We start from the raw sequence: 13,671 nt of genomic DNA, 5'->3' as shown, positions 1-13,671 counted from the left end.
CTGGACACACCATAGTAAAATGCTATACATTTCACCCCAATGATGAGCCTCATAAAAAAAAAACCCTGCTGCTTCGACTTTTAAGTGTCTTTCAATATTTCCCAAAGAAAAATGCTTTAAAATAGAAGCTGGACAGATATTAATTTCTGCACTTGATATATTTATGTGCATTTAAAGTGTTTCTCATCTTTGCTGTGTTTTATCCAGTTAGTCAACCTCATCTCAGAATGAAATAAATATCCCTATCCTTGAGCTTATTCAACTGAAGTCCACAATGGAGGTTTCAAACTCAGCAATAGAGGACTTCTTTCAAGCAAAAACATTAAAACAGGATAGCCTGTCATGCGAAGTGGTACTATTCAAAGGAAACCTGTAACTCATGCTTTTTTTCATTAATGTATGTATTTAAGACTTTGTTTCTGGATTGGACAAAAACTACAGTGACTGAATTTTCAAACATAGCCTCTGTTTTCTGGCATGTCCACAAGAGACTTAGGTTATTTATAGACGACTTCTGGGAATTTCATTCCAGCTAAATTTCATCCCTCCCCTACACCCCCCCCCCAATCTATAGCAGATGTTGACTTCCTGCCACAATGTGCACTGTGCACTTCAAAGGCAAAGAGAAGTTTGTTCCCAAGTCTGAGGGTTGGATTGGAATACCTAATTTCAACTTTTGTACTACATCTACAATCCTGCAGCAAAAAGAATCCGGAAACACTGTTTTTCTCAGTTTGCAAGAAACAATGAATCACATTTACCCTAGGTTGTGCATTCAACACATTAGTTTATGTGTGATATGGCATGTGAACCCAGAATATTGAATAAAAAAAGGGAGTGCCGTATGATGTAGAAAATTATTGTATGTACAATTTGTCAAAACAATGTATGATATTGTACACACAACTACTTCCTTGTACTTTCTTAACATCAACATGGGAAGATTCTGCTTCTGCAACATAGTGTTTTTATCAAAGTGGGTTGCCTGTTTGTAATTATACAAACTTGGGGCTCAGACGAATTAGCATTTCAAACCATCTCAATTGAGACAATTAAGACTAACTGCTTTATATAACACAGCAGTGAGTGAGTAAAATGGAAACAGGAAACTCTGCCACTCATATATGGTGGCAAATGACCCAATTTTGGCACTACCTTTTTCAAAACTAATTTAGATAAGATCCCCTGCTCCCATTCACGTTTTTAACTATCCCCAACTAGCCCAAAATGGCAAATTAATTCTGCCATCTCAAAGGAATTGAGATAAAGCCAAATCTAACACTTTGCATTCTCTTTTAGTATTGGTGACAAGCAACTCTGCAGATCTACTGCATAGGGAGTAGCAAGAGCATCAATCGAGATATGATTTTATGAGGGTCAACCAAGCACATATGTGTATACTTCCGACTGGTGGGAGGAGCCAAATGAAAGCAAAAGAAGCCATTTTGTGATTTATTATTACATGATATATTACGTGATCCCTGCTTCAGCTAACAAGTCAGAATTGGACCGCAGGGTTCCCTACTGCTTTCTTATCCAGGCTTCCTCAGAGTGCAAGAAGTCAGAGTTTTCAGTATGGAACTACTGATAAGACAAGACTTTGTTTAGATACACCCACTGGCAGGATCAGACAGCAGAGTGTTGTACATTGGCACGATCCCAATCGCTGCTGGGTCCAAAGTGGGTCTATATGAAATAATGAAAGGAAAAACTAAGGCCAGTTCTTCTCACTTATCAGTCATCCTCAGCATTGCCCCATCTATCTGTGCAGCAGCTTCTGTTGTTCCATTTACTGCATCACTGCGGTATTATAAAGAAAAGTACTGTAAGTTCTGGTCAAAATGGGAGGTGTGTGTGAGACCAATGATACAAAAGCTGCATCAGCAAGTTCTGCGAGAAAAAGGGACAGACAGCGTGACTGTAACTTGTTAATAAAAACATTTATTTTTCAGTTTATACAGAACCATCCAAAGTTTGCAACGGAAGCTGATGCTTATGCAGGCACTTACCCTGTGCCTTCAGCTTAGGTGGAGGTTTTTTTCTTTTTTCTTTCCTTTTTTTTTTGTTTTTTGAGGTTATAGGACAAAGGGTTTCACACAAACACAGAAAAACAAACATTGGTAGGAGTGTATGAAGTCCTTTCTAGAGAGGAAAGGAGGCCTGGAGGCGGATTCTGTTTGTCACCATGGCTCCTCTCAAAATTGTGGCAACTGATTTAATGCCACCTTGCTGCATGTTCACAACTGTGATTATAGAAGAGTTACCAATATTTTAGGCAACCTCCACTCCACTTTTTCATTTTCACCACTCTGACACAGAAGTTAAGGGGGGGGGGGAGAGAAAATAGGAGAAAGGGGGTTGCAACGCAAGGTGATGTTCTGTTCCTGGCTAAAGTTCACTATAGCTCTGATTTGAGAAACAAAGCACCATCTCACAAAAAATCAGGAACTGGGGAGGAACTGTCCACCTGGGAGAAGAGTGTGTGCCCAAAGGGAATGAAGACAGTAAAGTGTTATGGTAGTTTGAGGAGAAAAAAGCCAATTGCCCCTCTTTGTCAGACAAAGAGGTAAGTGATACTTGTTCAACACACTAGTATGATGGCTCAAGCCTCAGCTCTGCCGGCATCTTCTTTACTGTCTTTTAAAAACATAAGTCCGCTGCTTCACTGTAACAGAATAAAAATAGCACAGAAGCGGAGGAAGGCTGGACGTCTTGAAGGAGAGGACTCTCTCACCCACCGACAACACAGCAACAACCCAAACTGGCTTAAAAGGAGCATATTGTTCAAATGCAGGACACCCCACCTATGAGGAGATGACAGGTGGTACAACACAGCATGTGGTATGACATGATTGTAGAAAGGGACAGTATCCTCTACTTCTGGTCTACAACTGGGGACAATAAAAAAGAATCTGAACTGGAAAGGCGCACGCTCTCAAGCTTCGGGCATCAGCTCAGGTTGGGAAGAGCTGCCTGTGGAGAAAGGGACACGGGAGGGAGGCCTTGCCCTTCTGAATCTGACTTTTGGTGATATTTAAGGTAATGAGTGGAGGGGGCAATAAGAATCTAGCTTTATCTGCATTTATTTCATAAATAACCTGGAAAAAAAGTGATGGCCAGTGCCTCTAAGGAAGGATCTTTTCAAGGCCCTTTGAACAAACACAAAAAGTTGCATTGTCTCTATCATTCCCTCAATGGTTCTAACCCCTGCCACTTCCCTTGCTTTTAACCAGACTTCGCCCCCACAAGCACCATCAGCCCATCTGTGCTCATGGATTTTGGTCTCTCCAGTGGGAAGCCCAGTGCCCGGCTCCAGATGAGTTGTGACAGAACGCCAAGGGCCCGAGACACACCAAACAGCACAGTGTAATAGTTCATCTCCTTCATGCCATAGTACTGCAGAGAGAGGAAGAAAGGGGTACGGGTGAGAGGGCAGCCCAGCAATATTTCCACATACAACCCAAACAAGAGGGAAGACATATTTTGTGTGCACTCTTCCTCCTGATTAACTTAAAGCTGGCTGGGATCTTGGTTTCTGCTGCGCTTCTTTTCAGAGTCTCCTCATTCTTTGCAACTCCTCGTTCTTTTCACACCTAATGGCTGCTCAAGACAACAGTAGCTCGCAGCAGCAAAATGCCTTCAGGTCTAATCCAAGCAAGCCTGTTTTTCTAAGGAATGCAACATGAAAGATGCAAATATATCCCCCTAGAAAGTAGATTTTGGCAGATGGGCAGAAAAGCATTTCAGTCAGTTCTATTTCATTATAGTCTGATTTTATTGGGCAAGCTAGCATACATGTACTCCTTGACTTATGACAAGCTAGCATACAGGTAGTCCTCGACTTATGACGGCCCTGAACAAAGGGACTTATGACTGGCATCCAAAGTTATGGCCATTGCAGCACTCCTGCAGTCACTTGAGCAAAATTTGGGTGCTTGGCAGCCCACCCACATTTACAACTGCAGGGATGCTTCAGCTCCTCCCACCCACCTATCTTCCCCCCATCTCTGCCCTTTTGAGTGCCCTGCACAGCAGCACTCCTTGGTGGTGGTGGCAGCAGTGCTGGGGCTGAATTAGAGGCCCGGGGCCTTCAGCAGTCTCAGCCAGCCACCACTGTCCTCAGGCCTCTACTTCAGTCCCAGTGCAGCCCACACTGCTGCTGAGGAGTACCACCTCAAACCTGTGCCACAACTAGCCACCCCAGTGCTACAGCACAAAGCCCCAGCCACCCCATGCTCTGCAGGCCCTGCTGCACCCAGCTGACCTTTGTTGTTTTCCTGCTGCTGCTGCTGAGGCACCCTGTTCCCGCCCTGCTTCAGAAATCCTTTGGAAAGATTCTGAGGACTTCCAAGGCAGCACAAGAAGGGGGTGAGCCTGCCATTCTCCAAATTGCACACCCCATTCCTGCCCTGCTTTGGAAATCCTTTGGAAATATTCTGAGGTCTTCCAAGTCAGTGCGAGATGGGTCGAGCTTGCCATTCTCCAAATCGTGTGCCCCGTTCCCACCCTTTATAATCAATCCACTTGTGAATTTCCTGTAAAATCATGGCTATGTTGTACTGCTGATCTGATCTAGCAGTACAAAGTTGTTTATTTAATAGATTTAAACAGTCACCGGATCACACAGGTTGTCTGAGCAGTACAAAAACAAATCTATTAAAATGTGATATAAAGCAGAAAATATGAAACACTAAAATGGAACAAATGTTGAAAATGAGAAACTCAGACAAGATTTAAACCAACCATCCCAACTACGTTCTTTGTGGATGGTCTGGGTTTCCTTGAAAATGCATCTGGGGGCATTAGCTTGAGGAAATCTTGTTTAAAACGAAGACAAAATACTGTTTCCATCCAGACGATCTGGATGCTGGGTGACCACTTGGACAGATCTATGCAGTTTTGCGTGGATGCAATATGGAGATGACTTGCTATTGCCTTCCTATAATTTCCTGATGGTCTCCCAACCAAGTACTAGCCAGGGCCAACCCTAATTTAGCTTCCAAATCCAGAAAAAATTGCCCGGTGCTGCCACCCTGCTACAAGACAAAGATGACACCAGGGTAATCTCTGTGGAAAAGCTATTCCATAAGCAAAGTGCTATATTATGTTCATGTATATAAAAGTTACATAAGCTGCACAGAAGGGCCTTTTTCATTTAATCTGATGAGAATTTAACATGAGGAGGGGGAAGAAAGTAGTTTTCAGCCAAGTGATTTTAATGAATGAATGTGCAGAGAAGGGAAGGGAAGAGTTTTAGCCTTGATTCAAATTTGAAGTTTTCCTCCAGTCTTGGATCCCAGTTATTCAGGCAGAATTAGCAGTTTCCCTCTATACCTAACTATAGCAATATGGATGTGGCACCTATAAACTCCAAAGTCACCACTAGAGAACATCTGAAGAACTTACCCACAGCCTGCTTGAATCCTGTATATTAAGAGGTTTCAGAATATCACCCAGGAGTTCTATAACCAAATAACTGGGGATGGAAAACTAGTGGCAGGGTCTCCAAATCTTTTTTTGTGCTGATGGACACATCTGGGATTTTGAAAGCATCCTAACAAATGGCTGCCACAAGCACATGGCCAGTCATAAATAGCCATTTACCTCTGAAGTGAAACCAGGACATTTCTCCCTGCCACTTCCTCCAAACTCCCACTATCACCTCAGCTTACTTTTGTCCTTTTTTTTCTGACTGGGGAATATGCTTCTGAATGGGCTGTAGTCCTCTAACATTTTTATTTTCCTAGAATACCTCTGGGATCCAGGGCAGCCTCAGAAACAGAAATTATGCCTGGTAGCAAAAGCTATCAATTTGATTTTTCTTCTTAATGAAATGGATCCAAATAGAGCGATGGAGCCTGAGAGGCACCGAGGGAGATGTCTGCAAGTATCACATTAGAGACCCAGGATGTACAACCGCAGAGTCTGGCAAATTCTTAAACATACTTAATGAACAGCTACAGCTATGCATGCAGGAAATGATTGCATTTCCTAAAAAGACGCTGCAAAATGTCGTGCAGACTAAACTGAAAACATAAAAGAACAGTTGCCTGAACGCAGGCTTGGATGCAGACTCACAATCTGCTTCTGGAAAACATGTTATACTCCTTGATACAGACAGAAGTAACTGTGTATTGATGAGGATGGCAAACTAGAAGTTTGATGTAAAATCCACACCAGGGACTGTACACACAATTGATTCTGTACTGTCCCAAGCAGCAAAGTTGCAGAAAAAGCAAATAAAATGCAAACTGAACTTCTAAATCAGGCAGCATTGGTGGACAAGTCAACCTGGGACTAACACTCTGACACAGACTTGCTCTTGCTTGACAAATGCATCCAGGCCATGTTCAGTCAAAGCCTGACTTAAATCAGAGCTCTACAACCTTTGTTATACTTGGCTTTTATGTGGCATGGTGGGGGCTGGGTTCCAAAACCTGAATTTAAAATAGAAATGAATGAATTCTTATTAACTTCTAAGATGATCATCTAATTAGTAGACATTGGTGGAGGATCTCTATAGACCATACTCAAGGAAAGCTTCCTAGGGCTGCAAGGTGGAGCTTCAAGTTGTTCATCTTTAAATATTTGGAAACCAGCCATTAAGAAGGAAAGGAACAACCAACTAGGTAGAGTAAGTTAAATGCTGAGACAGACAGACACACACAAACTTCCCTCAGCTATGGGCAAAGTTCACACTGGCTGAAGTTGTTTCTACCTGATCAGATTTTCTCTCACTAATCAGTTAGTGCCTGAGAGGCCCCTCCAAAGAGTTAAGAAACAAGAATACCGTAGAACCCTCTGCAATACACTTTCTGGATATCATCCTTCTTGACTACAATTTCACTCAGCGCAACCATTCATTTTAGCTTGCATCTGAATGCATGAGTACAAGTCTTCCATCCCACCCTGCAAGAAGGAAGGATACCAGAGCTAGCAACTCACCTGCAGCAGGACTCCACTATGTGCGTCCACGTTGGGCCAAGGATTCTTGGCCTTTCCCTGCTCCAGAAGCACATTGGGGACAATTTTGTATAGCTGGGCTACTAACTTGAAGAGAGGATCTTTGGGAAGATGCTTGAGAGCAAATTCTCTCTGGCAGGTGTAGCGGGGATCTGTCTTCCGCAGTACAGCATGTCCATAGCCAGGAACCACCTACAACATGAGCATTGTTTAGAGTACAGAACAGTGCGGGAGGCAGTGAACAACAGGTACTTGTACTTCCTTTCCAATGACTGATCACCAACAATTACAGCTTTCCAGAAGTCGTGAGTACTGCTAGCACAACCCTTCATTTCTTTGTCTCAGAAAGGATAAACCCCATCTTACTGCAGAATCGTACCTCAGGCTTACCTTACAATGGTTCTCATGACTGAGTGTAGGGATACTGCTCCAATCCACTCTTTAACCCTCAAGAACAATATTTATTATACCTCTTTTGGGATGGGGGGAGAGGAAGAAGCAGGTGGACACATTTCCAAATAAAGTACCAAAGTGCTGCCACCCATATTTTTTAAAGAATGTCTGTGGGGCCTATAGGCATTCTTAAATAATGAGCATGCCAGAGGTGGCATTTGCAGAATGCTAGTCTGTCCATCCATCCATCCATCCATCCATCCATCCATCCATCCATCCATCCATCCATCCATCCATCCATCCATCATCACAGGAGAGGTCAGGGAACTAAGGAACTCAAGAACACAGTTTGTTAGAACATACGCACATCATAAGCAAGGCTACCATATCTATCTTTTCTATTTTATTCTATCCCAGCTCTCACTTTCTAATTTTTGTCTAGGAGAAGGATTTCATAGGATAAGCTGACCTTACGGCACTTATTTCTCTCCCACTGTTATCACCCCAAACTTTTTTATCTGTCTAAATGGGAAGCTGAAATCCCAAAAATCACTATAAACAGAAAGTGCACTCCCTTAATAATTTAAGGTGCATTATGCAAAATTTAGCTTTTCTAATGTATATCCCAGGTCCTAGCTACTGTTTTAGATTGGGAAATGAACATTTTTTCAGTTATGGCCTACTAATTTGCCAGCTTATCCACCACCCGTAAGTAATGTCCCTGTTGAATTCTCCTGAACAATTTGGCCAGATAAAGAACTATCTTGTACAATGCAAGTTCAGATTATTTGTCTGTATTTACCACCTGCCTAGGAATTCTGGGAGTTAGAGTCCACCACATCTAGGGCCACTAGCTTAGGGATGGCCAGCTCTGCCCAAATTTGTATATTCTGACTGGTAGCAACTCTCCGATGTCTCAAGCAGAGAAGAATCTTTCCCATTAGCAACTATTTAACCACTGCAAGAATTCTATTATTAAGTGATGCTTCTCTTCCAACATCTAAATCAACCTCACTGATAATTATTCTCTCAGACACTTGAATCAGTGGGTGGGTTAAACATAAATTCTCTTTGCAGTTGTCTATTATTATGCAGAGATATCAGCACTCACCCTGCCAGAGTTCAAAGTGTTCCAAATGAATTCCCTCAGTTTTTCATCAGATACATCCTCACCCAGTTCCTTCTGTAAGTTTGTTAACCACACCAGCACTTCCTGTAAGAAGATAGTGAGATCCGATGACATTGTAGGAAGAAAAAAAAGAAGACCATTTCCAAAAGCTCTGCCCACAGAACAAGGTTAACTAGGGCTATTGGACCACATGCCTCCTACCTGATTTGCAAGACCGTGAAGAGGCCCAGCCAGACCATTCATGGCTGCTGCAAAAGCTAGGTAAGGGTCAGAGAGGGCACTGCCCACAAGATGACTAGTGTGAGCACTGACATTGCCACCCTCATGGTCACTGCAGAAGGAGAAGAGGGGAAAAAAAGAGAGAGAAAGAGATCAGCACCGAGCAAGTCAGCTTATACCTGTATCTACAGTGGCAGAAAGAATTTCATATGCATTTGGCCAAGTATAATCTATAAATTAAATATTCATCCACATCTTCCCCCTGAATAAGAATATTTGAGGTGGAGAACTGAAGTCCACTTTTGGTCTTTGGGCAGAATAATTTCTTTTAATTAATTACTTCAATTTCGGCTGTGCCCAACTCCAAACTGACTCTGTAAGCCTGGGCTGCACTCCAAAAAGTGAGGCCAACACAAAAAAATGAAACTCAATTTAATTAAATTTAAATGACAAATACTACATGGATATGCCTTAAAATATGAAGAGTTAGGAAAAAAAATTCCCGTCAGTTTTTTTCCTTAAACTGATTTTTTTTTTGGAATAATTAAAAGAAAACTGCAATAAATAATTTTCCTTTAGAATAGCAAATGCAGAAAGGCAAGGTACTGCTATCCTTTATCCCACCCAAACTTTTTCTATTACAGGTAGTCCTTGGGTTATGATAACTCGTTCAGTGACTGTTCAAAGTTATGACAGCACTGAACAAGGGGGACTTATGACTGGTCCTTGGCGTTCTGGTGGTCTCAGGGTCTCTGTGGTCACGTGATCGCAATCTGGGTGCTTGGGTGCCTGGCTCGTGATTATGATGTCACAGCAGGCCACAATCATGCAATCACCATTTGTGACCTTCCCTTTTGGCTTTCCACAAGCAAAGATAATGGGGAAGCCAGCAGGGAAGACCGCAAGTCATTCCCATAAGTTACTCCTGTAAGTCACTCCTGAGGAGCCCCACTACAGAGTATGAGATCCCAGGGATCTCTTACTCCGTAGCATCCCCCCGCCCACTCTGTATGCCTGCCCGCGGCCCCCACCAGCCTACCTGTGCTCTGTAGCACCTGCCCACAGCACTCACCCACCTGCCCGCAGCTCTCACCCACCGGCCTGCTTGTCTAGGACTTCAGTCACATGAAGTCCTCTCTTTAATGACCCATGCGGTCTCTGGGTTATGATGCCAACTAGGACTGATGGGATTGCTTTCGCTAAGCGATGCAGTCATGTGACGTCACGCTTTATGACCACATCACTTAGTGGAAATTCTGAAATTAGAATTAGTTCTAATTCTGAATTGGAATTAGAAATTCAGGTCCCAATTGCCATCATAACCCAAGGACTACCTGTATTTCATAATAGGAAGTCTTTCTTTGAGAATATGAAAACTTGTCAGTACTTAGAGATCCAGCAATGCTAGAGAATTCTCCAGTGCAAGGACCAGATACATCTCTGTGTCCTGGAGGTGGGGCATTACCATTTTCAGCCCCAAAGAATTCAGTGCTTGATTTGCTTGAGGCTTATCTAGTGCTGAATTTTGATTTGGAAGTCAGTGGATCTTCTTTTGATGAGGCTTCAAAGGATAGAAGAAGCCCAGAGAAGTGCCAAAAAAAATGTTTAACACTTTAAAGTAAATTCAATCAGTAAGTGAAATTGTCAGACTAAATTATAATTTTACATTTAATAAATACACCAAATATGGTAAGTGTATGAATAAACCAAAGTATACATGTTATGTTCTTAAAATAGTAAAGTGGAGTTAGATTAGTAAAGCAGACTTAGTTCAGTAAAAGATGATATAAAATAAAAAAAACTGCATACATTTCATTTTTTTTAACATTTCCATTTCTCCCACCCCCCCAAAAAAGGAAGAGGGAGGCAGTTTTTTTCCCCATGGCTTCAAAATTTCTTGAAATTTTTCCTCTCTAATGTGCCATGTAGTCTCCAGGGCTTGAGCTCAACCCAGTGCTTTTTATTCTTATTTTAATCACGCTAATGATGGTTATTTGTGATAACTTTTGGAGGGATTTTGAATTTGCATTCAAGGTTTGGGTGGCTACATAAAGGCCCTAGGTTGTGTGCCTTTATCCTAAATAATTTGAAGTACTATACAATATTAATGCTGTTTAGTATTTGACAGATTAGTGGCATCACACACTTCTTGGCAATCCTGGAGTATTGGACTTTAGTTTTTAAAAGCAAGTATGACAAAGCCTTCCCTCACCAGCTATCTGACAAATTTAACTAGGTGTTATAGGAAGGAATACACTGGCACCTCATCTCCCCAAAACCACATATGCAGAAAAGTCACATAAAAGCTCCTTAAAAAGGCCCTTAAAAATTAAATGTATCATGATGCAAAACCACAAGACCTATACACTTGTCTGATGTCAGGACAAGTACGAAAAGCTGGGGTTTGTGCCATGACACACTGCATCTTTTTTTCATCATGGTAATTTGTACCAGACATCTATGAAGTTATAACAATATTAAAACGTTTGTATTAGGTAATTTTCTGCTGAAAAAAAATGTTCTTTGCCACTAGAGGGAGTTACTCATGAACATCAGCAGCTTTAGTAGTAAGTTTATTTAGGTCAATACCGCTGGCAGTCTAACCATCTGCAGCTTCCAGAGGTCCTTGCCAGCCCAAGGGCTTTTAAAGAACCATGCAGTAAACTGAACTCAGGACCCTATCCTACAGTTGAAACCAGACAATTAAATGTTATGCCTTTTGGCTAGTGAAGTCCTCAAAGACTGAAACACAGACCAGCTTCAAACATCATGCAAAAACAATGTGGATTACTTGATTTTGGCTTAGTCTGTTGTGTTAAATCAGTCATTGTGGTTTATAAACCAAAGTTTATGGCTAACTGCAATGAGTGAACCCAACTAACTATGGCATATTTGACAAGTCATACTTAAGTAACCATGACACAGTATGGTATGTGAACCCAGTGAGGTAGTCCTCACTTAGTGACTGGCAATTCTGTTGCTGAGTGATACAGTCATTAAGTGAAATATCATGTGACTGCACCGGACTTACAACGTCAGTTCCACTGTCTTCGTTAAGCATATCACCACAGGTCATTAAGTGTGACGTCATATGACTGTGACTTGTGACTTCTTTCCAGCTTCCCTATTGACTTTACTTGTAGAAATCTGGCTTGTGGAGGTCACAAATGGCAATCACGTGACTGTGGGACACTGCGACTATTGTAAATGTGTGCTGGTTGCGAAGCACCTGAATTGGGATCACGTGACTGCAGGGATGCTGTGACAGCCGCAAGTTCGAGGACTGGTCATAAACCTACTTTTTCAATGTCAGCATAGCTTCAAATGGTTGCTGAACGAGGCAGTCGATAAGTGAGGACTACCTGTACTATCGTTCATTGCATAAATCTGCTCAGATGGAACATCTGTACCTGCAAACCTAGCCACATTGGGAATAGCCATTGGAAAAGTTTGGATTATTCCAATAATAGTTCATGCATTAGCCAGAGCTGAACTTGTGGCCTCTACGTGCAATTTTGGGTGGTGATTTCACCACTTCTCTGCACCTGTTTTTTGACAATTATCAACTAGCTGTCATACAAGCTTTATCTTTCTCCACTGCTCAACTTTGCAAACGCAGCAGCCCCACAACTGTAGAAGCCAATATACCCAAAGGATCTAGGACTTCCACATAGGCATGGCTTACCTGTGAATGGTGAGGTAGAGCCGCATAAGTTCAATAAACTGGGGATCACTATAGCCTAGCATGTTGGTGAAATTGTATGACCAGTCTAAGGCGGGATCAATGGCGCCGATGCTGCTGCCCTCGCGGTACAGGTTACGGTAGATCTTTGCAGCAATGCAAGGCAACTTGGCAATCAAGTCCATGGAGTCTTCATAGATAAACTGCAAGGCAAAACAGGAGGAGAAGATGAATGGGAGGACTTGCTTATAGGGCTCTTCCCTCTACAGTCCCAGCAGCACATGATCTGCTAGCAGACTCCCACTGCAGAAGTTTCAACCAAGGCAAGCACATATACACAGTCTTCAAGGTGGTTCTTCATATAAGCCTTCCTGCTAGAATATTAACTTTTATAGTCATTTGTTATCAATAAATAAATTTGATATGCAGATGTTAAGAGATGAGCAGAATAAAGAATTAGAGGTTTCTATATTACCTAGACAATGGGAGAGTGTCTTTAACTTCTATAACAAGAGTGTCAATGGACCTTAAATTATGACTTATACAACAAAAAATATTTAGAATTTATTGGACTCCATTACGTGTATATAGAAAAGATTGTCAAAAACAGCATTTTGCTGGAGATGTAATAAAGATAATGCTTCTTTAAAATATATGTTCTTACAATGTCCTGTATTTACTAAGTTTTTGGAGAAAGTAGTGGACCACATAAACGTGACTGTGCGACAAAAGCTAGAATTTTCAGAGGACAGTATTCTCTTGAATTACATACCTAGTACAGTGGTACCTCGGGTCACGAACGCTTCTGTTCATGACCAATTCGGGTCACGAACAGCACCGTTCGCAAAATTTTGGTTCCTTTCGCAAACACCGGATCGGGTGCCAAACAGGATCCACGGCCATTTTCCCTCCGGTGACACGTGGTCGTGGCTTCCTGTAGGGAGGGGGACTCTCCCTCCAAACAATAACTGCCTCCCCACCCACCTTCCTGTCCTCCATGCCAGAAGTCGCCTCAAGCAAGGTTAGCGTTCTCTCTCTTCGTACCGTACTTTGTGTCATATTTTTGTGTTTAAAAAAAAAAAACAAACATGGTTCAGAACAGATTAACCGTAATTACACTGAACCTTATGGGAAAATTTGATTTGGGTCGCGACCAATTCGGGTTGCGACCAGAGTCGCGGAACAAATGAAGTTCGTGAACCGAGGTTCCACTGTACATAGAATTTGACAACTGGATAATATAAATGTCCATGCCCTTACTATGGCTAAAAGACTGATATTGCAA

At 42.1% G+C, this 13,671-nt stretch overlaps 1 protein-coding gene across 1 annotated transcript in view; it reads right to left on the bottom strand.

Annotated features, from left to right (window-relative positions):
• Positions 1-1,919: 1,919 nt before the first annotated feature.
• Positions 1,920-13,671, bottom strand: part of CS (citrate synthase) — a 35,883-nt gene continuing 24,131 nt past the window's right edge. The window contains exons 7-11 of the mRNA XM_007425784.3: positions 12,390-12,589; positions 8,687-8,816; positions 8,468-8,569; positions 6,946-7,155; positions 1,920-3,396 (exon numbers count right to left, since the gene is read on the bottom strand). Of these exons, the coding sequence (XP_007425846.1) occupies positions 3,226-3,396; positions 6,946-7,155; positions 8,468-8,569; positions 8,687-8,816; positions 12,390-12,589 (813 nt within the window). The 3' untranslated portion in view covers positions 1,920-3,225. The remainder of the gene's footprint in view (positions 3,397-6,945; positions 7,156-8,467; positions 8,570-8,686; positions 8,817-12,389; positions 12,590-13,671) is intronic.

This window comes from Python bivittatus, unplaced genomic scaffold (assembly GCF_059951505.1).
Source record: "Python bivittatus isolate LINGU-HERP-01145 unplaced genomic scaffold, Pbiv_v1 ctg000220_np1212, whole genome shotgun sequence".
NCBI lineage: Eukaryota > Metazoa > Chordata > Lepidosauria > Squamata > Pythonidae > Python > Python bivittatus.
The sequence above is the reverse complement of the archived record's forward strand: the minus strand, read 5'-3'. Positions and strand labels throughout refer to the sequence as shown.